At 39.7% G+C, this 23,957-nt stretch overlaps 1 protein-coding gene across 4 annotated transcripts in view; it reads right to left on the minus strand.

Annotated features, from left to right (window-relative positions):
• The window catches only part of VWA8 (von Willebrand factor A domain containing 8), a 523,579-nt gene that overhangs the window by 324,698 nt on the left and 174,924 nt on the right, over positions 1-23,957 (minus strand). For all 4 annotated transcript variants that reach the window (XM_077297321.1, XM_077297318.1, XM_077297319.1 and 1 more), the window contains exons 14-17: positions 15,675-15,835; positions 10,855-10,968; positions 8,988-9,156; positions 2,238-2,315 (exon numbers count right to left, since the gene is read on the minus strand). In XM_077297321.1, the coding sequence (XP_077153436.1) occupies positions 2,238-2,315; positions 8,988-9,156; positions 10,855-10,968; positions 15,675-15,835 (522 nt within the window). The remainder of the gene's footprint in view (positions 1-2,237; positions 2,316-8,987; positions 9,157-10,854; positions 10,969-15,674; positions 15,836-23,957) is intronic.

Here is a 23,957-nt window from a genome sequence, read left to right on the forward strand (position 1 = left end):
TACTCATGTGCAAAACGGATCTGCTGCATAAATCATGTATACAGAAGCACAAGGGTCTCTGATTATTGTGGGTTGTGTCTGGGTACCATTATTTGTTAGTTTTTAAGAAAGGCAAAAAAACATTTGCATGATGAGGAGGTATGAAGGCGACCAAAAAATTACTCCTAACAGTCAGAAATCGCTTATTAGCATCTTTAAGGCCTTGTACAGTAGACACATGATCCAGTTCTATTAACCAAATCCGGTTTTGCCTTAAGATGACCTGAGAAAAGAAGCCATAATAAGATGGAAGCAGCTGGATATCACAGTAATATTAGGGACCACTGTACTTGCTGTGCTCAAAAACTAAACTAGCTGTAAGGCTAATTTCACACTAGCGTTCGGCAGGGCTGCGGACGGCAGCTTTCTTCCCCTGTGAAGCCCCGCCCTCTGCCGTGCCTCTTCCTTCAGCACCGCGTACATCTGCATGCGTTCTGCGTACCCTATCTTTAACATTGGGAATGCAGGCCATGCGCATGTATGCAGATGCCTCTGCATGTGTTATCTTGACGCCGCGGTGACCTGCGTTAAATGCAACATGTTAGATTTTGTTGCGGTTGGCGCAGCTTCAAAACGACTCATGCGGAGGCATCCACATACATCCACATGGCCTGCGTACCGAATTTTAAAGATAGGGTACCCAGGATGCATGCAGACGTAGGCGGAGCTGAAGAGGCGTGGCAGTGGGCGGGGCTTCACAGGGGAAGAAGGCTGCCGTCCACAGCCCTGCATAACGCTAGTGTGAAATTAGCCTTACAGCTAGTTTAGTTTTATATGAGTCAAAGAACAAAAAAAATAAGTTCAGACAAGAAAAAAAGCAGAAACAGGTGTTAGACTATAAATAAAATAAAGGACCTGACAGCACATGATGGGAAATTTGGGACAATGTATCCTACAGAAAATGATTTTTCAGTGTTCTGCTTTGAAATGTCTAAAAATAAGCTCAGACAGACCCAGGTTTTGCTGAGAGCCAGCCAGAATTTTCAGATTGATTTCCTCACCACCGGCTATTTATAGAAATCCACTTCTTTGAGCATTGTCTTCCTAATAAATTACACGTGTCTGTGTACCTCATTTTCCATTCTTTTTACCCTGCTTTAGTATCTACAGAGAAATCTCTTATTATCAAGTTGAATATTTAGGAAAGAAAAGATTTTGCTGCACGCATTATATTTTATAGCATTATAAAAAGTGAAAATCAGACAATTAAAATCAGTATGTACAGTAATATTTTTTTGTCTATTATTGACATTTAAACAGTGGATAGTCACAAGATTAAAGGGGGTGTCCCCTTTCAGAAAATTCAGAACCCTGGGTGAAATTTACTATAAGAAAAACAACAGAGCTTTATTCACCCTCCCTGGGTCCACCCCTGCTCCCAATGTCTAGTATTGACTACTACTGCTACATCAAAAGCGTGGCAGCCAATCAGTGAGCTCAGCAGCTTTCCGCAGGGCATTCAGTCTACACGGGCAGAGCAACGAAGCTCACTGACTGGCTGCCACACTGTTGACGTGATGTCAGGGCTGTAAGCAATACCAGACTCAGCACTGGACCCAAGGAGTGGGGAGGAACGTGTGGTTTGTTTTTAATACTGAACTGGGTCCAGAGACCAACATTTTTTAAAAGGAGACATTCTGCTGCTTTATTTGACCTCAAATCACCAGAGCAGCTCTTCATGCTGATGTCATGTTGATTGACAGATGGCTCCCCGCAGTTAGGCAGTAGGGAGCCGTCTGTTAAAAAGCATGAGATCAGAAGTCAACGTTACACCACCAGAAGCTGCAGAATCGCTGGTGGTCTGAAAGCTCTGAGCACGAAGAGATCAGAGCCATGCAGAACAGGCAGGTAGATTAACAACTGCCTTCCTGTAGTTCTTAGACACATGAGAAAAAAAAATAGTCCCAGAAAACAACTTTTTTAGCCATATGCAGATTTTTCCAGGGTAAGATACAGTTTTCGTTAGTACCATTTTGAGAGGAGGGGTCTTGTTAGAAACAAAAACGATTGAGCATTTCATAAGAAAATGTAACAATGCAAGTAAAATAATAGGTTTACATTATTGTTCAGGCTGTTAAAGTCACACCTAAAAAAAAATGTTACAAATCCTTTTCCAAAATATTTTTTTTTAATCTTTTTTTCCCCCTTTTTTTGTTACTATAAAAAGACAATGTGGTACTGTGTATTTCGGAGCTTACCGTGAGGTCCTTTGTATCTCGGAGCCGGTGAGTTAATGTCAACAATTGCTCAACAGCTTCATTTCGGACATTTGGTACCTTGAAATGAAACAATACAGAAAGGTCAACAAAACAGAATGTAAGTCTGCAATGACAGGGTCCTCTCCCCTCTGTACAAGTCTGTCATTGTAAATTCATTTACTGTAAACAATATCTATAAGTCTGTATGTAACCCCTTTCTTATGTACAGCACCATGGAATTAATGGTGCTATATAAATAAATAATAATAAAAATATAAACAATTAACTACCATCTGAGTAATTGTGCTTTCCCACCAAAATTCAATGTAGTCCAATACAAGGAAGGTCAGTTGCAATTCACATTGTCTTGTCGATGAGGCTGACAATCTAAATAACAAATATAACCCCACTTGCCACCACTACAGGGGAAATGGGAAGAGCCGGGCACAGCGCCAAAAATGGCGCCTCTAATAGATGCGACTTTTCTGGGTGGATGCGGGCTGCTATTTTTAGGCTGGGGGGATCAATATCCATGGCCCCTTACCAGCCTGAGAATACCAGCCCCCAGCTGTCCACTTTAGCGAGGCTAGCTGTCAAAAATGGGGGTCCCCACGCCGTTTTTTGTTAATTTATTAAAATAATTAAAAAAAACAGCATGGGGCCCCCTCTATTCTTGATAACCAGCCTTGACAATGCTGACCGCTGAGGATTGCAGCCTGCAAGTGTCAGTTTTGCCTAGCTGGTTATAAAAAATACAGGGAAACCCAAGCCATTTTCTTAAGATACGGTATTTATTTATAGCACTGGCTCTCACTGTTATCAGCTGAATGCAACTGTCAACATTGTCCAATGCTAGCGCTGATCGCACTGTGAGCAAGAGAGAATGATGCAAGCGGTCTTCAGCACCGGGGAACAGCATGAACAGTACCGCTGCTTCCCGGGCGCCAGTACGTGTGGTACTGATGAAGCACATGGTTGCAACACGTATGCCACAAGTATAACACACGTACACACGGACACGGATATCTCAGGTAGTGGTATTGCTAGAAGTAGGTTAATGGTTGAACAATCGAACATCTGATTAATGATTGCTTCGCTTACTTAGCCATATATATTTTAGCCATTATAATAACTTCAAATGGCCATTCAATGGAAAAGGACATACGATCTTTCTTGGGAATGTTCTTTTACCCCTTGAAGACCAGCCCATTTTTCATTTTTGCACTTTTATTTTTTCCTCCTACTCTTCCAAGAGACATAGCTTTTTTATTTTTGCAGCAATATAGCTGTATGAGGGCTTGTTTTTCCAGGGATAAGTTAAGCTACAGTTTTCAATTACACCTTATATTTTACTATAAAAAGAAAGGGAAAATAGGCAGAAAGTAGGGTAAAATGGAAAACAAAACAAAACGGTGCCACCTTTGTTTCTGGAGTTCATTCTTACGGTGGTCAATGTATGGTAAAATTATCCTAGCAGCATGATTTTTAAATGGGTTGTCCACTTCTAGGACAACTCCTTCTCAATCTGAATGTTTGCCCCTGTTTAAATAAAAAAAGCTTATACTCACCTCCTATGCTGGCGCCATTCCAGCAGTGTCACCACTCACATTCCTGGGGCTCATCCAAGGTTGTTACACACGCGACCCATGTGCCCAATCAGCACTGGAGTCACTGTCCCTGCTTTTGGACATAAATATAATCATGAGGAAGTGAGAGCTGCAGTTAACAGCTCACTTCCTGTTTTAAAAAATAAAAAAAATATGGACACTCACTTCCTCTTGATAACTTATATGTATGAAGGAGGGGACTGTTATGCCAGCACTGATACAGTGCAGAGGTCGCGTGATCCCCAGGAACGGAAGTGCCAACTTAGCTGGAAAGGCGCTGGCACAGGAGGTGAATACAGGCAATTTTATTTTAAAGGGGGCAAACATCAGGATTGAGAAGGGGTTGTTCTAGTCGCTGTTGTTAGAGGCAGTAGACACCTAACTTGACCCACATGTCACTCAGGATAATCTATCCCACCCATTGAGAAAGGCAATTAAAACCCTGAAAAATATGAAATATGTGGTTATTAAGCGTGCCAACAAGGGGGGAAATGTAGTCATCTGGCCCGTGGAGATGTACGAGGCTGAGATATTTAAACAACTTAACAAAAAAGACTTATCGCAGACTAGATACTCTACCTACTATTACTTTCAAACACAAACTCTCTCATCTTTTAGATGAGGGAGTGGAATATAATGCTATTAACAATAAGATGAGAGAGGCCTTACTGCCAGAATTCCCCGTGGTCCCCACATTTTATGTGCTCCCTAAAATTCACAAGGACCCCCGATGCCCACCAGGGAGACCTATTGTCTCGGGCATCGGGGGCCTTTGTGAACCGGCATGTGGGTTCATTGATTATTATTTGCAGAAATGTGTGGAGACCCTACCATCTTTTGTTAAGGACACTACGGATGTCCTCAGAAGGCTAGATGGTCTTATCCTGGAGGAGGACATGTGGATGGTGACTTGCGACGTGGAGTCCCTGTACACATCGATTGACCACAGCCACGGGATGCGGGCTGTTAAATTTTTTCTTAACATGACCAATCTTGATTCTGAGTTGACTCAGTTTATTCTCAATTTGCTATTTTTCATACTCACCCATAATTTTTTTGTGTTCAAGGACCGCCCCTTCCTACAGCTGCGGGGAACAGCAATGGGGGCGTCTTGTGCGCCCTCATATGCTAATTTGTTCCTGGGGCTGTGGGAGAGGGACACGGTCCTTGACACAGCTGGTCACAGCTCCGTTATCTCGTGGCTGCGGTACATCGACGATGTATTCTTCATCTGGCAGGGCTCCACGTCGCGATTTGAGCAGTTCCTTGGCCTCCTCAATAACAACCCATTTAATATCAAATTGACTTGGAAGTATAGCCAAACTGCAATTGATTTTCTTGACCTAAAAATTTCAAAATCTGATAATGGTGTGATCTGTACAGATATCTTTAGAAAAACCCCTGCAACTAATGCACTATTACACTTCTCATCTTCACACCCGCCTAAACTTAAGAGTTCTATCCCCATAGGACAATTCCTGCGGGCCCACCGCATCTGCTCAAACGATTTGACTTTTCATAGACAGGCTAAAGATCTAGAGCGCAGATTTAAAAATAGAGGATACCCAACTAAGGATATAGCAAGGGGTTACTCTCGCGCCTTACGAGAGAATAGATCTAGCCTTCTGTCAAAACCTCCTCGTAAAAAAACTACACCAGCAGATATACGGCCGAGATTTATCACAAAATTAAATTCCAATTGGACAGAGATTGGTCAAATTTTTAAAAAACATTGGCCCATTTTATTAACTGATAAAGATCTACAGAAACAATTAACACCTTATCCCTCCATCACTTGGCGGAAATCTCAGACTTTGGGCGATATGTTATGTAGGAGTCATTACATACCTCCTAAGACCAACCTCTTTTCAAACAGCAGCAAAGGGCCACCCTGGGGATGCTTCCCCTGCGGTAACTGCGCAGCATGCCGAAATATCATAAGAACAAAGGAATTTTAAAATTCAAAAGGAGATAAGACATATAAAATCATGCATCACATCACCTGCAACACGGAGGCAGTCATTTACCATATTAGCTGTCCTTGCAGCCTTATATACATAGGCATGACAACCAGGCCATTTAAAGTTAGAATACAAGAACACGTTAGGGACATTAGAAACGCAGTTGAAAGCCCAGAGCCACACCTTTTAAAAACCATCCCAAAACACTTTTTGGATGCCCATCAAGGCAATCCAAAAGGCCTGATAGGCCGGGGCATAGATCACGTCTATATGGGGATTCGTGGTGGCAACCTTAAACAGAAACTTCTGCAGAAAGAAACACGTTGGATTGTCACACTCAACACTATGATACCTAGCGGCCTTAATGAAGCCATCAGTTTCAAGTCTTTTCTTTAATTCCACCTGTGCGCTATTTTAATTGGGTCATGGTTGTTTGCTCTTTTGTCTTTTTACTGGATATTAATTTTCTATTTTAACTTTTTAGATTCTTTTCTGATATGATACCATCCATTTTTCTATATCCTCATGAGGACCAGTCACATATGGCACTACATGTGAAAATACTAAGAGGACGGTTCAAGACCCAATAAACTTATGGACTTAAGACGAATCGCGATAAATCTTGTAGATTCGTATTCTGTATTGTGATGCTGTTTGAGTATGTGTCATGTTTATATTCTTTATTTATATGTAATCTTGTCATGCATTTCTCCTTAATATGTCCATAATTGTGATATAAACAATTCTTTCAGATCTTTTCGATAATCTGTTTAAAGGGCATAAAATACGGTCTATTTATCTATCTTTGGAGTATACATTAGACGTCCTTCAGATAGAGATCTTTTATCTCCATATTACTGGGATCATCCAATTAAATCACCTAATTATGCTGAGATTATAATATTTTAGATGGGTTTGTCATAATGTTATCTTTTTACATTTGAATAGATTTACCCCTCAAAGATTACTTTATGTGATCTTTGTTCTAAGCACATGGAGCTCAGGTTCAATTATATATCATATTTGTATGCTTTTGATATTTATATAATTGACAGGTACATTAACTTATTGTCTGTCATGATAATTAGTTGTTTTAACAAATCTCGACACTTACTATTCTTATTATATATTCCGGTATTCTCCTACTTCATCAGATATAGAGATACAGATTCGAGCGCAGACGCGCTTCACGTGTGCGCTGCACCGGCCCTGTGTCGGGGCGAGCCTGGACGCGTTGCCGTGGTGATGGGGGGTGATGACGCAAGTCCTCTTCCCCATCATTCTCGTCGCGAGCCGGGCCGCCCCTCCATGGGGCGGTGCATCACGCGTGACAGCGCGCCCATTCGCCGAACGTCCCATAGTAAACATCTAGGTACAGACACACTTCGCGCGTGCGCCGTGCCGGCCCTGTTGTGGGGGCGGGTCGAGGCGCGTTACCATGGCGGCGGGGAGTGATGACGTATGTCTTCCTTTCCGTCGTCCGTGTCGTGTGCCGGACAACCTCCCTGCGGGGCGGGACATTGCGCACAATTACGCGCTGATTTGTTGATTGGCCCTCACTTCGATCTATATATACTCCTGACCCTGACCCTTTTACCACGCCTCCTGACGAAGCCGTAGGCGGTGAAACGAGCGTCGAGGCTAGCGCGTCTCATGGACACAGCGGCACACTAGAAACACTATGTCCCAAGGTAAGACAATATAGCCTTTTGCCTTTTCTCTGGAACTTTAGACAGAACTAACTGCCAGTTTATAACTATTGACATCTGCTGTCTTACACTGGGTCATTATTGGATATTAGAGATCCTTCACAGCAGGATACTAATTAGACCCTAGTTCTCATAATCTAATTGATGGCACTTATTCTATCATATAATGGAAGGTTTTTTCAACTGGCTATTACCATTATGGTCTATTTTTCTAGACACTGTGTGCGGCTGTGCACATTGAGACGCATCTAATTTTCTCACTGTTTGGCACCACATATAACTATCTTTATGGTGCTAACTACCTTTTAGCTGTACTCTACCAATATGTACCTTTTTTTGTATCCCTGTCTTTTTTTGATACATGTTTAATAAAAGTATATGGGCAGCACGGTGGCGCAGTGGTTAGCACAGCAGCCTTGCAGCGCTGGAGTCCTGGGTTCTAATCCCACCTTGGACAACATCTGCAAAGAGTTTGTATGTTCTCTCCGTGTTTGCGTGGGTTTCCTCCGGGCACTCCGGTTTCCTCCCACATTCCAAAGACATACTGATAGGGAATTTAGATTGTGAGCCCCATCGGGGACAGCGATGATAATGTGTACAAACTGTAAAGCGCTGCGTAATATGTTAGCGCTATATAAAAATAAAGATTATTATTATTAGATTATTATTATTATTATTATTATTATATTGCTTTCATTACTATAACCCCTTGTTTTGCTTTCTTTGGGAACCCTTGATATAAATTTCTGATATCTATAGTGGGTTACCATCACTATTTAATGTAATCATTATACGGACTCAAGGTTGGCTTTGCTCTTGTTGAGCACTTTTTTGGTATATAAGTAGGCACCAGCCCTGTCTGGAGAGGGTCAGCTCCTGAGCTCGCTACATACTCCTACACCTAATGTAGGCTGTACAGGTAGATCCTATCTGAAGAAAGGGTTAAAAGAAAGGTTGTTTGTAGACAAAACATTTTTTGTTTAACAATGGGACAAAAAAAATTATGAAAAAATTTGTTCTACATGATGGCAGTGCACCATCCATTAGCTAGAGCAATACATCATTGCACATTATTTCTATAGTTCTGATCATTCATTTTAGGCTAATGGACATGGCCAACTTTCCATCTTGACATAACTATTTACTGTAGTGATCCTGGTTACGCCTCAGCCCCTCTAAGTCACATAAAGAAAGCCCTTGTTAATACAATTATTTCATCCAATAAAAGTGGTGATTGCTAAAACCCTTTGAAAAGTTACTAATTGAAGAATTTAGTTGATACAAGATCTAATTAAAAGTCACTTGCTGCAGCTCTGATAGATTTTGTGAGCCTGTACTGTAAATCACAGCAGAAAGCTCATTAAGCAGTGACTCCAGGAACTCAGCATTGATTAAAACTGACAACTGGAATTATTTTACAGCGTAATTAGCACACTTGAAAAGAAAAGATCTTAAGATCACAGATTGCCGTACCATCTCCCTCATTATCTGAACCTCCTCTTGTCTGGTGGATGGCTTAACATTGTGATACAGAAACATGGTGAGGAGCTCAGGACCCAACCACTGCTGCGTGTTACTGCCAATAACCGGTGGTTCTGCCAAGGCAATTATTCTAAAAGATGGGTGTATGGGAAAGATGGACCTGTAGAGAGGAAAACAACCAGTTATTACAATTCATTTAGTACTGGTCTCCAATGGTATAGTCAGCAGTGTTTAATAATGCATTAGTGACTTAAATCAAAACTGATCTCAATTTACCAATTATTTCAACTGTACGAAAATACAAAGTTTCTGTTAGAAGAGCAAGAAAGATATAAAATTCCTGTTGTTGCTACATACTGCAATAAATACTTTGAGAAATCATAATATTCTGCAGCACTTTACAGGCATTATCATCACTGTCCCCACTGGGGCTCACAATCTAATTTCTTCACCAGTATGCCTTTGGAGTGTGGGAGGAAACGAGAGTTCATGGAGGCAACTCATGCAAGCAGCGATGCAAGGCTACAGTGCTAACCACTAAGCCACTGTGCTGCCCCAGGCTAGGAGATCAGCCATGGCCCAGCTCCATCTCACTGTACGGTGTCTGGTTGTAATACTACTGGCCGGAGCAGGAGTCTCCCTCTTATGTGTGTCTGCAGTAGGACAATAAGATTTAGCCCCGTCCCTTGGCTCGACTCTACCTCTAAGCCAAATTACAAACGACTGATAAAGAGTGCCGGCTAGTTTTACTTCTATTTACTTTACACATTCATTTATGATTTATTGATTCCTAAAAGTATTTGAGTAACCTATATCTTGCACTAGCGGCTTTAATTAGATTTCGAAGCTTAGAAACCCACGCAAATGCTGTTATTTTCTGTGTCTTACCAACTTGACAAAATATGTATTAAAAGCGTTTAAAGACCTCAAAGTGGAATATCAGTAAGACCACTTTTTGACTGAAATTGAAAATCAGACATCAGGGACTCCCATACCTTTTGATAACAGAAATGCCTCAGTACTGGAAAATTGGGTTTCATAGCTGCAGAGCTGTTAAAGTACCCACGCTGACACACTGTCCACCACCTAAAGCACCTACAATGTGCATACTACATCAGATCGTTTTCTTTTACAATATGTGCATGGCTGGGTACATGTTTGATGCTCACAAGATGCAGTGGTAGCACCAGGGATACATTATGGAAAGAAGGCACGGGTTATACACTGGGTTCTGCTGGGAAACCTTTGCTCCTTGCATTCATGTGGATGTTACGATACTTGACTAAACATGGTACAGACCGAGAACATCCCTTCATTGCAAAAATACTCACTAATGGCAGTAGCCTGTTTTAGGCCAGGATCACATACACGCGAGATACGGCCGAGTCTCGCAGGTGAAAACCCAGCTATGGCGCCGGCACTCCGCAGCGGAGCGTGCAGCCGCACAGCAATACATGGAGCTGCATGCTCCACTCCGGAGTGTCGGCGCCAGAGCTGGGTTTTCACCTGCGAGACTCGGCCGTATCTTGCGTATGTGTGATCCCGGCCTTAGAAGGATAATGTTCCCTGCCAGATGGCAAAATTTGTTCAGGGATGGTTTGTGGAATATGACACAGAGTCAAGGTGTTGACCCGACTTCAAAACTTTCCGGATCACAAACCAATCTGTGTGAACTGCTGCGCCAAGAACCAACTTTGCAAATTATAGGACAGACAAAATGCCAAGGGATGACTTTAGGTCACATAGAGAGCATATTTCAAAGGTTCACAGCTATTTTTGTGACAGAAGAAAGACCTACACAATAATAAGTAGGTGGTGTTAATGTATTAGTCGATTGGTGCAAAAATGTGTAATTTACCTTTCTTGGAGCTCTGCATCTGACAGATGTAACTCATTCTTTAAAAACTGATACCGATCTCCTCTAAGTAGCCTCGTACCATCATAAAGAGTTAATTCTCTGTCATGAATTAACCTATAAACACAAGACAAAGTAGATGATTTCACAAAAAAGCTCACTTTGGTTATGTCGAGAAGACTACATAGCCAGCCCTCCGATTACCTGGGGATTGCTCATCGATTCTTAATTGTATTAGTATCACACATTAAAATAAGTTTCCAAACAAAATAGGTATACTACTATTATATTCTAAAAAAAAACTATTATTAAATAAAACCTTTTTAGATAAATGTGTGTTTAATACAACATATTACCTTACATCAATTCCTATAAAAGCCTCTCATTAAGGGAACTGAAGAAGAAGTTACCTTTCTATCCTACTTGACTTAGATACTTTTCAGATGAACAGGTTCCTCATAAAATGCTTATTCTATACCGTGCTCCCAGGGCTTGCACACAGATGGCCATCAAGAGTACACAGCAGTCAGCCATGCAAAATGAATTTCCTTTATTCCTATTTGAATAAATCATTAACCATAATCCCATCCATGCTCACCATTCACACAGGGAGTATGTTAAATTCCAGCCTACTTAACGTTTCTGAACATGAGCTATTAATGCTGCTTCAATAACCTTTCATAAATATTACATAAAGACTTGAAATGTTATAAATATTGCAAAAACTGAATGTAACATCATTCTTCTACAAGCCTGAAGAGGAGACCATCTACATATTCGAACATCGATGTGGGTATCACATTTTCATAGTTAAAAGGATTGTCCGACATATTTTAAAAAGCAGATGGTGTTTAAATAAAATAAGAATTACTTCCACATTCAAGCTGTGTTCACATGACTATGCTGCAATTTAATTAAAAATGTGGCAAAACTTTTACCCTGACAATTTTACTTACAAAAAGGGGCAAAAATCACTCTGTGGCCACAATGTGTGAACACGGCCTCAATCTCCTGCAGCTCATCTCCATCAATTACAATATCGTCATTGCTGCAGGACTGACAGGGACCACCGAAAAAGCCGGCAGGGTTGGCAGGGGACAACATTAATAAATAATAGTCATGTTATTGTACTATAATGGGCTTACATATTTTCTTCTTTTAAAAAATCCTCAGACATGTAATTGACTGGAGATGCTACCTATTACTCAAACACTGAATTGGTGGCATCACCATGGGATTTGATGGCACTGTTACATGCAAAGGTAGCAAATCCTCTTCATTTGGTTAAATGTTCAGCCCTTTTGTTAGATACCATAGTCTCATGGAAAAAGGTCAGAATGTTTGTAAACTCCTTTTTTCTATTTCTAAAGGGATGCCTCTGTTGGCCTACCCATAGATCTCACTGAGCAAGAAGGGTGGTTGGTCCATGGTGTGGAGAAAAAAGGACACTGTGACAAAGAGGGATCTGATGAGCATGGAGGAAATGAGATGGCTCTCAATACAGAAGATCAAAAGTAGGTTCTCACTTCCAGATGGTAATTTCATCAAATATCCCATGGGTACAGGTGTTTTGTAAGTCAAGAGTACTAGATCTAAGTGTAGTGGCCCAGAGACACACCTTGGATGATATGTAGGGCCAAACATCACACAGAGTATCATTTTCCTTGTGATATAATGGTCTGAGAATTGAGAAACCACTTCCTTAAAGAGGACCCGAAAGTGTTATGCAAGTCCAGGTGGAGAGCAAATCAATTTATTACAGAAATTACAATATATTACAGAAAAGATGCTGGACAGTTGAGGCAGGGTTAGGAGATGAAAACATTTATGGACGATGGCGGGAAACCTACTTCAAACTGACGCAAGCCCTCTTGTATGGTTTCAATATAAAGCCAGATAGAATTACAACATGCCCAAAGTGTCAAAATCTCAAATCTCCTTTCTAACTTAAGCCATTGTGCTATGGGAGTGTATGTTCAGATCAGTCTATATACACAGACAATGGAAGCTAAATGTTCCCTTTGAAGCACAGGCAATTTTATTCACCAGTGGACGGTACAACACGTAGCGCTACTAAGTCCAAAATCGTCTTACAATGTCTCTTCCATCAGTTGTTAGAGCCTAAGACTCCAGATGTCATATTCCAATCAATCCGTATAGATCAACTTGATACAGAACGTCATCAAGAACAACATGCAAGAGTTTTAAAAAATGGAAATCCACTATGACAGGGAGGAGATACAAGATTTAGTCCGTCTACTTCAGTAAATGAATGGTACTGTTCAGAACACTTGAAGGGACTTTAGATATCTGGAGGTTGGAGACTTGAACAGGACGATGACAAAGGAATGCCATCTAGGTTTCATAATGGAAGGCATTGCGAGATGTGTGACCGTTCCCGTACAGGGTTTCCTAGCTGGTATATTCCAGCATTCCTCAAATATCCTCATGTATTTTATGTGATATGGTTAAAAGATAAGCTTCCAGCTCCCGTAGTTTGAACAATTTTCTTTGATTTTCCAATATTTTGTAACCTAAAATAGGCATGTGACATTTTTTGTTGTTGTTACCTTAAAACTAAATAAAAAGATTTTTCAAAAATCATTGAAGACCATTTTACGATTTACTATTTGTTATATTATAGTATTGGATAAAGCTGCAAAATAATATGTTTCACGTGCTGCAAATTGCTGTAAAAAAAATAATCAGTGAGCGATGAAACCTAGATGAATTTAAAGGTGCAACCGGAGAGCTTACATAATGCACTCAACTGAAAATACAACAAAAACTAAAGTCGTTCTGATTTTGTTGAACAGTTTTATGGTGTCAGCATTACCGGACTGCACTATTGTAGACATTGATCATGAGAAGGAGGTGTTCAATTTTTGAAAATACACGATAGTGCAGGAAGCCTGACTTATTATTGAGCAGACACCATGACCCACCTATTACACTGGGGAACAATTTGAAAAAAAATTTCTGTTGAGTTAGGTTTTTGAGCTGATTTATACTAAAATTGGCATGCTGATTCCAAAAATGTAGTCAGTTTTTTTCTAGCACGTCAAGTTTTTCCTCCACAACTTACCTGCCAGAGAAGCACAATTGCACTGATATCTGTAATAAGACTTGTTATCTGATTACAATTTGACTCATATACTGTAGAGCTACGTGGCAACTTGTAAGAGTAGTCACAACTGAAACAGTGTGGTGAGAGGTGTGTGCAGCTCCCAATACGTCATAATTATCAATATCTTTACACAAAAAATGTATCATAGTAGGAATAAATAGGATTTGTGATAGCTTTTCTCTTTACATTGGGCACTTAGTTGTAATTTATATATCTTTTATGATTTTTTTCTTTGTTAGTTTTCAAGCTTGTAACTTTCCATCTCAGTGTTTTATTTACACATGTACATATTTCCTTTGTTTCAGATCATGTCTGCTCCTTCTTCCTCTCGTCATAAATGCCTAAACAACCCTGACTCCTTCTGCTACATTTGTGGTGTTTTCACCATTCCAGTTCAAAGGGCAAACATCAGTGCATTTGTCAAACAAGCATATTTTGCATATTTTAAAGTAAAACTCGGTGATCAAGATAAGCCATGGGCCCCTCACATAGTGTGCAAGCAGGGATGTACATATGATGGCCGACTATTGCTGGAGCATCAAACGTGATTGTCCTCAAGTTAAACACTAGTGTTAAAAAACATATTTGTCATGCCTATTTCTTATATATTTCATTTTTTGTTCATATTTGTACTATTTAAAAAAAAACAAAACACTTTTTAGGTACAGTAGTTTACATATTTTTGAGAAGACAAAAATCCTATAGTTCAAAAACTTGACTTGATAGAGAAAAACTGAGATCATTTCTGGATTCAGCATCCAAAAATTAATTAAGAACAGTTGCCTGACCTAACTCTTAAAAAATTGTGTTCCCCAGTGTTATCCTCTGAATTACATCTTCTCTACATAATACCCCCTTCACATGTTCGTGATTGCAATACATGTGGCATCTGCTTTATCACGTATGCCACACGTACCCATTACAACCTATGCTGCTGTCCATGGACCTTGTGTCCGTGTAAACCACACAGACATGCCCGTTTTTTTACCGGCAGCATGGATGACAAGGGCCGGTAAAAGTCTATGTGTCCGTATAAAATTCGTAGAACACACTGATGGCATCCGTGTGCCATTTGTATGACGTGTGTGTTTAACATTGTAAAACATAGCAGAAGCTTAGTAATTTATTTTGCCATACCAGAAAAAAACATTGAAGGCAAACTGGTCAAAAACAATGGTGACACTAGTACTGGTTTTAGTGTGGATCGAGAGAAAGCTCTCAATCAGGCACTACGTATCATAACTGGTAATGTGCTGCCTAAATTAAATTAGATAACAGATTTCCGTAACTACACTATTTCAGGACAACACATGATGAAAGGGAAAACCCTGAGCTTGGAGGTACGAGGAACTCAAAGGCAATGTTAGTCCTGATTCAGCCGCCCACACAGAATGGCTGACAGCTCAGTTCTTCATGTATACCTTCATTTTTGCAGTGTGTGGGCAGGAGGAACACTTAAAAAAAAAAACCTCTTTATGAGAATACTTCTGAATCAGATCATTAAATAAATATACCCTATAACTCAGCATTTCTCTTTTTCATGGTGCCTTCAGATAGAGACTTGACAAATCTTCTATTAATAGAGCTGTATGACAGCCGACGGCCAGCTTTATGTATGTCTTAGAGCTCTTGATTCATACATTTTTTATAACTCTTGCGTATTCCGAGATAATGAACAGAATCTGTGGCTACCAACCTTTGAAGAATAGCTAGTGTTCCAGGGTTGACACGATGGATACCATCAAGAATGACAAGTTTTCCTTCTAATGCAGCCATGACAAGAGGAGACAGTCTCCAGGCAGTGTCACCATTTGGTAGTGTGTACCTCTGCTGCAGCAAATCTCTGGCTGTCATGTCCTGCACAAATCAATTCACAAGCAATAATAATAATGAGAATTAAAGGAATATTCCCATCTCTAAGATCCTACCCCAACATGTAGTAGGTGTAACAATAAAAATAATATTAGCAAATACCTCCAAATAGAAATGTTGTATAGCTCTTATAATAATTGTAGCATAGTTCTTACCCTATTTTCCGGCGTATAAGACGACCCCCCAACTTTTCCAGTTAAAAAATAAAATCTTCTTAAAAGTTGTGGGTCTTCTTATACATGAAAATGAAGGTATCCAGCTCAGGAAATAAAATCAAAAGTCTTTATTTGGACAAATTTTAAAAGTAAGCGCTTGACAAACCAGTGCATACTGGAGGAAGGAATGTCTTGAATAACTGGACGCGTTTCGAACACGTATAGTGCTCTTAGTCCTCAGTTAAAAACTGAGGAAACTGAGGACTAAGAGCATTATATGTGTTCGAAACGTGTGAAGTGAGGCTTGCAAGGGTAAAGCAAAAGAATAGTCAAAGATGCTATAGGATTTTTACAGAATGAAGAGAGTGAAATGGTCAAAAATGATGTTGAGAAGGCCGAACTTTTAAATACCTATTTTGCATCTGTGTTCCCTAAGAAAGCACATGTTGCATCAACTGATCTTCACTGTGCTATCGAAGGAATAAAAGAATCCACACTATCTATAAACAGAGAGATGGTGAGGGCACACAGCTAATGTAAATGGATTTAAATCTCCTGGTCCAGATGAATTACATCCTAGTGCACTAAAAGAGATAGCAGAGGAAATTGCAGAACCACTAGCCAGAATCTTTGAAAATTACTGCAGAACAGGAGAAGTCCCAGGAGATTGGAAAATGCCAAATGTTGTACCTATCTTCAAAAAAGGAAAGAAGACAGAGCCAGGAAATTACATGCCAGTGATTCTTACTTCTATATCAGGAAAGCTTTGAACAAGTTATTAAACAATAAGTATGTAAGTACTTTGGTACTTTGATAAGAAAACAGTAATTAACCAGAGCCAGCATGGGTTTGTAGCAAACAAGTCATGCCAGACTAATCAGACTGGTGTTTTATTTAATCATAATTACATGGTATTCTTAATGTTTTTATCATTCACAGTAATACACTTGTATGTGGTAATATTTTGCTCATAGTCTTTTGCTGACTACATAAATTGATTCATAATATTTTTTGTTGGATTTGGTGATACATTATGCTCATAGTCTTTTGCTGACTACATATAAATCGATTAATAATTCTTGCTGGATTTTGTGATACCTAGTTTGTTAATATTACTTATGTATTTATTGATTTATATTACATATTTTTAATAATTATATAAATGTTATTCTGTGTATTTATTCAAACTTATTCTATTGAGTAAGGGTAAGTTCACACGGGGCGTTTTTTCTGCTTTTTTTTTCTGCAGCAAAACCTGATATTCTTGGCAGGAAAGAAGCTGCGTCAAATATGCAGGTTTAGGTGCGTTTTTGGTGCGTATTTGGTGCATTTTTTTGCTGCGTATTTTTGCTGCGTTTTTTCTCTTTGTCCATGCTAATGTCCTTGGATTTTCACCAGCAAAAACGCAGCAAATAATGATACCTGCGTTTTTTCAACACCCATTCAAGTCAATAGGTGAAAAAACGCAGCAAAAACTCTGAAAGAAGTGACATGCTCTATGTCCAAAAAAACGCAGCAAAGCACAAAATACTGATCACACAAAAAAACCAATGTGTGTGTATGAGATTTCTGAAATCTCATAGGCTTTGCTGGTACTGTAAAAAGCAGCTGAAAATTAGCATAAAAAAACGCTGCAAAAACGTCCTGTGTGAACTTACCCTAAAGTCTATTTAAAAAAACCATACCCTATGTGGAACCCTGTATTCCTTTTGCCACCTGGTGGTTCTTTCTTTTCATGTTTTGTAATCATATGATGTCAATTATTTTTATTTAATTATTTTGTTAATAAATTCCTTAAATGTATTGGTGGCGTATCATGTTTTTAGCTCTATTTTATATAGTGCATACACGTCATTGTAATTATTTGTATTTATGTATGTACAATGTTTCCAGTTAAAGATCAATTGAATCCACACAAAAAAAGCCTCAACTCAGATCCGTCATCTCTCAATGGAAATATAGGGGGCTTCCACATCACTGGTAGCACAAAGGTGCTGGAAAAGTGAAATGGTTCTTCGCCCCCTAAAAGAAATTCAGCAAATTCTGGCCTCCAAAATTCAAATGCCCCTACAGCCCTATTCACACCCCTTCCTTCTGAGCCCCAGTGCGCCTAAACCATATTTAGCGTCCACATGTTTGGCATTTCTGTAGAGATGAGAGGCTGCCTAATTTACGGGTGCATGTCTGCAGAAACATGAGCTGGGTATGATATACTAGACACAACAACAAACTGGGCACAAAAATGTAGAGGCACTACAATATAGCAGATTTGTACATTTCAGTCAGCAACATCCACTGCTGCTTGAAAACAGCCATGGAGATAAACAGCCTGTAGATATATTCCCAAAGGTTTTAGTTTCTGAAATGGGATCACTTGAGGATGGATTCTGCTCTTCTAGCATTTAGGGGCTCTGTATACGGAGTCTGCAAACTATTCTAGGAAAATCTGTGCGCCAGGAGGTCAATAGCGCTCTGTCCCTTCAGAGTCTCTCCGTGTGGCTACACTTTACTGTATGGCCACATATGAAGTATTTCTACATTCAGCAGAAATTGAGAGACACATTTTTGGGCCATTTTCACCCATTTCCCCATGTGAAAATGTAAAATCTGGGGCTAAAACAAAATTTTGGTGGCAAAATTGTAATTATGTTTTCTTCACTGCCCAATGGCATAACAATTCTGTGGCACACCTGTGGTGTCAATATGATCACTGCATCCTTAGATGAATTCATTGAGAGCTTTAGTTTGCAAAATGGTGTCACTAATCGGGGGGACGTGGGGGGTGTTCTTCTGATCTGGTGCCTCAGGAGCTCTTCCAGTGGGCAATGTCACCTGCAAACCGTAACATTAAAATCTGCACTATAAATCTGCACTATAACATTGCACTCCTTCCCTTCTGAGTTTTCCACTGTGCCTGAAAAGTAGTTCCCGATTACACGTAGGGTATTGGCACACTCAGGAGCAATTGGTAATATTTTCCTATTAGCCCTTATAAAACTAAAAATTTGGTGCTAAAAGAACATTTTAGTGGAAAGAATGTAATTATTTTTTCTTCACCGCCCAATGGTATAAAATTCTGTGAGGCACAAAAAGTGTCAACATGCTCACTGCACACCTAGATAAAATCATTGCGGGGTGTAGTTTGTAAAATTAGGCCACTTATGGGGGGCTTCTGTCACCTCAGAGGCTCTGCCAATGTGACATAGCACCTTCAGACCATTCCAGCAAAAATCTGAACTTCAATATGGAGCTTCTTCCATTCTGAGTGCTACAGTGTGCCTTAAAATTCGTTTTTGACCACATGAGGTATTGAAGTACTCAGGAGTAATTGTGTAAAAAGTTGTACATTTTATTTTAATTTAACTCATTTATGTAGCGCCATTAATTCCACAGTGCTTTACAGACATTATTGGCACTGTCCCCTATGGGGCTCACAATCTAAATTCCCTATCAGTATGTCTTTGGAGTGTGGGAGGAAATCGAAGTACCTGGAGGAAACCCAGCAAACACGGAGAGAAGATACAAACTCCTTGCAGATATTTTCTCCTATTATTCCTTTTGAAAATTAAACACTTGGGGACGAATCAACATTTTATGGGATAAATGGTAATTTTCCTTTTACTCAGTCTAATGTTATAAAATTAATTGAATCGGAAGAAAGTTCAAAATGCTCAATACACCCCTAGTTTAATTCCTTAAGAGGTGTAGTTTCCAAAATGGGGTCACATGTGCTCTGTTCCCACTGCTTAGGCACTGCAAACGTGACTTGGAGTCCACTATCTATTCCAGCCAATTTTGCGCTCTAAGCGTCAAATGGTGCTACATCCCTTCCGAGCCCCGCTGTGCGCCCACACAGTAGTTTTACACTACATATGGGGTATCGGCATACTCAGGAGAAATTGCTCAACTAATTGTATGGTCCATTTTCTCCTGTTGCCCTTGTGAAAATGAAAACTTAGGTGGTAAATCAACATTTTTGAGGGAAAAAGTAAAATGTTAATTTCTTCCTTCTACTTTTGGGTATTTTCTATCACATAGGCCCCTTAAATTCCTTTTAAATGTAATGTGGAATCTACAAAAATTTGCTTTGTAAATTTTGTTGTAAAATTAAGAAATTGCTGATAAATGTTTAGCCTTTCTAGCTTCATAACAATAAATAAAATGTTTAAAAAGTGATGCTGATGTAAAGTTGAGATATGGGAAATATTATTTATTAATCATTTTGTGTGACATAACTCTCTGGTTTAACCCCTTAGTGAAAGAGCCAATTTTGTACTTAATGGCCAAGCCAATTTTTACAATTCTGACCACTGTCAGGTTATAGCTCTGGAACGCTTCAACATATCTTACTGATTCGGAGATTATTTTTTGTGACATACTGTACTTCATGTTAGTGGTAAAATTTATTTGATATAACTTGCGTTTATTTATGAAAAAAACTGAAATTTGGCAAAAATTTAGAAAATTTTGAAATTTTCAAACTTTTAATTTTTGTACCCTTAAGGCTATGTGCACACGTTGCGGATTGTATGCGTTTTTGCCATGTTTTTTCACCGCGAAAACGCATGCACAACACAGCCCTTTGAATTCAATGGGATTCCACAATGCTGTGCCAATGCTGCATATTTTTCCGCGGCGAAATCGCATCGCGGAAAAATACGAAGCATGCTCATTCTGTGTGCGGAATCGCGGCGATTGCGCACACATAAGAATGCATTGATCCGCTTACTTTCCGAATGGGGCTATGCCCACCATGCGGGAAGTAAGCGGATCATGTGTGGTGATACCTGGGTCTGGAGGAGAGGAGACTCTCCTCCAGGCCCATGGGAATAATATTTCTGTTAAAAAAAGAATTAAAATGAAAAATATTGATATACTTACCTTCCGATGGCCCCTAGAGTCCTCCCGTCTCTCAGCGGCGCACGTGGCTGCTTCCGTTCCCAGGGATGCATTGCGCAAAGGACAATTCCTGGGAAGGAGATCGGGGGCCATCGGAAGGTGAGAATAAATAAATATTTTTATTATTATTTTTAACATTCTATCTTTTACTATTGATGCTGTATAGGCATCAATAGTAAAAAGTTGGTCACACTTGTCAAGCACTCTGCTTGACAAGTGTGACCAACCTGTCAATCAGTTTTCCAAGCGATGCTACAGATCGCTTGGAAAACGCTAGCATTCTGCAAGCTAACTACGCTTGCAAAACGCTAGTGTTTAGCAGGAAAATGCATGCCAATTCTGCATGCGTTATACCCACGGCAGGGAGTTGCAGAATTGCAGTGGAAATTTCACATAGCACAAATCAGAGAGTGGTGTCACACAAAATAGTTAATAAATAAAATTTCCCACATGTCTACTTTACATCAGCACAATTTTGGAAACATAATTTTTTTATTGTTAGGACGTTATAAGGGTTAAAAGTTGACCAGTGATTTCTCATTTTTGCAACAAAATTTACAAAACCATTTTTTTTAGGGACCACCTCACATTTGAAGTGAATTTCGGGGGTTAATATAACAGGAAATACCCAAAAGTGACACCATTCTAAAAACTGCACCCTTCAAGGTGCCCAAAACCACATTCAAGAAGTTTATTAATACTTCAAGTGCTTCACGATAACTAAAGCAATGTGGAAGAAAAAAAATGAACATTTAACTTTTTTCACAAAAAATTTACTTTGGAACCATTTTTTTTTTTTTTCACAAGGGTATCAGGAGAAATGTCAAAACAAATTTTGTGATCCATTTTCTTTTGAGTACGCCGATACTCCATATGTGGGGGGAAAGTCACTGTTTGGGCGCATGACAGGGCTCAGAATTGAGGGAGCACCGTTTGACTTTTTGAACACAAAACTGTCTGGAATCAATGGTGGCGCCATGTCGTGTATGGAGATCCCCTGATGTACCTAAACAGTGGAACCCCCCAGTTCTAACTCCACCCCTAACCCCAACACACACTTAACCGTAATCCCAACCATAACCACAAGCCTAACCTAACCCAAACTTTAGCCCCAACCCTAACCCCGACTTTAGCCCAAAAACACTTTAGCACAATTCTAACCCTAATGGAAAAATGGAAATAAATATATTTTTTTATTTCATTATTTTTACCTAACTAAGGGGGTTCTTTTATTTTGATCACTGTGATAGACCCTATCACAGTGACCAAAATGATCCAATAGGAAAAATTTCCAATTGTTGCCAGGTGCAGGCAGATCTCGGCGGGCGCACAGCGCATGTGCCTACCATTTTCTTTCGGGGACCAAGGGACTATATGGGGCGATGGAGGGACACCAGAGGTACTGGGGTGGTTGGAGGACCCAATTTCTCTCTCCTCTGATGTGCGATCACATCAGAGAAGAGAGAAATTAAATGGGAAATCGGAATTTATTTTTTGCAGTCGCCATTATTTCATTAATAACGGCGATTGCAACACTGGGGTTGATAAAAACTGACCCGAATCATGTTCTCTAGGGTCTCACTTTTCCCCGGTAGCCGAGACCATGGAGAAATTCCAACTCCGAGGGGTGGTATTTCCTTATGTCTCAGCGCCGTTAAAAAGCAGCGCTGAGGAATAAGTACCCTTAATTGCCGCCGTTAAAAGGCGTTTTGACGCTCAGTAAAAAGTTAATGGCATACAAATGAAAAGTTTAAAAATTTAGAAATTTTTGACAAAATACAGATATTTTCACAAATAAATGCCAAAAATATTGGCCTAAATTTACAACTAACATGAAGACCAATATGTCATGACAAAAAAAAAATCTCAGAATCAGTGGGATCTGTTGAAGCGTTCCAGAGTTATTACCTCATACAGCGACACTGGTCAGAATTGTAAACTTTGGCCTGTTCACGAAGGTGAAAACTGGCCCGAGCTAAAGGGGTTAAAGTGCATCCGTCATTTTAATTTGTATTTCATAAATTAATAGAACACATGAAAATACGCAACTATTATATCTTATCAGAACTCTGCTTCTTTCTCTGACAGAATGGACCAGTCATTACCTAACTACCTCTTTAACAACCAACACATTCTATTTCATTTCCGATGCAATGGTTGCCTTACGGAATAAAGTAGAAACAAACACTGCAAACCATTTGTGCTCTTAGGTTCTCACACTTAACCCAGCGGGGGGCCTGAACATTGTTTTGCTATTTCTGCAAAGCAATTTACCTTTAAGGTGTTTGTTATAATTGGCTGCAAAATATAATATCTACAAATAGCTTCAATAGGTGCACAAGCGCTGATCCAAGGTTTTTCTGCACCGGGGCGTGGGGATGAAGTGCAGTATAGCAGGTTTTCTATAAATAAGTACATAATATGGCATAGGCAAAAAAAACCCACTAAGCTTACATAATGAGATGTACTGATATATAGTTGACTGCGTGTGAATGTAAAATAATATAGAAATACAACAACAAAAAAACATCACCGACCCATGGGTTATGAGAAATTTGTTTTGTAATAATAGACTTTAGAAATAAAAACTGAAGGACATTGGCACTGGACCATGTAGTGCCTGGGCGCTCGTCTCATGATTCTCACTGCCAAGAATGCAGCCCTCCTTCTGCCTTCTACCATGCTTGCCTATGCATTGTAAATCACAAGTCTCCTTGCGCTGAAAACATGGTTTATTCAATAAATGCAGATTTTTTCCTTTATGGCATAACTGTTTCCATGTTTCTTAAAGGGAACCTGTCACCATGATAAAGCAGTACAATCTGCAGGCACCATTTTATACCTGTGTTTTAATCATTAAAATCTGTGCTATTTCTGGGATTGTTGGGCCCGTCGGCGGTCTTATCAGTGACTGACAGCTATCTCAGTATGTACTCTTAAACAAAGCTGTCAGTCACTGATGGGACCAGCCAGGGAACCAAAAATCTCATAGAGACCAGAGGTGTAAAGGACTAAAGCACAGGTTACATTGAATCTTTTCCATTGAACTATTA

Source organism: Ranitomeya variabilis, chromosome 3, assembly GCF_051348905.1.
Source record: "Ranitomeya variabilis isolate aRanVar5 chromosome 3, aRanVar5.hap1, whole genome shotgun sequence".
Classification (NCBI taxonomy): domain Eukaryota; kingdom Metazoa; phylum Chordata; class Amphibia; order Anura; family Dendrobatidae; genus Ranitomeya; species Ranitomeya variabilis.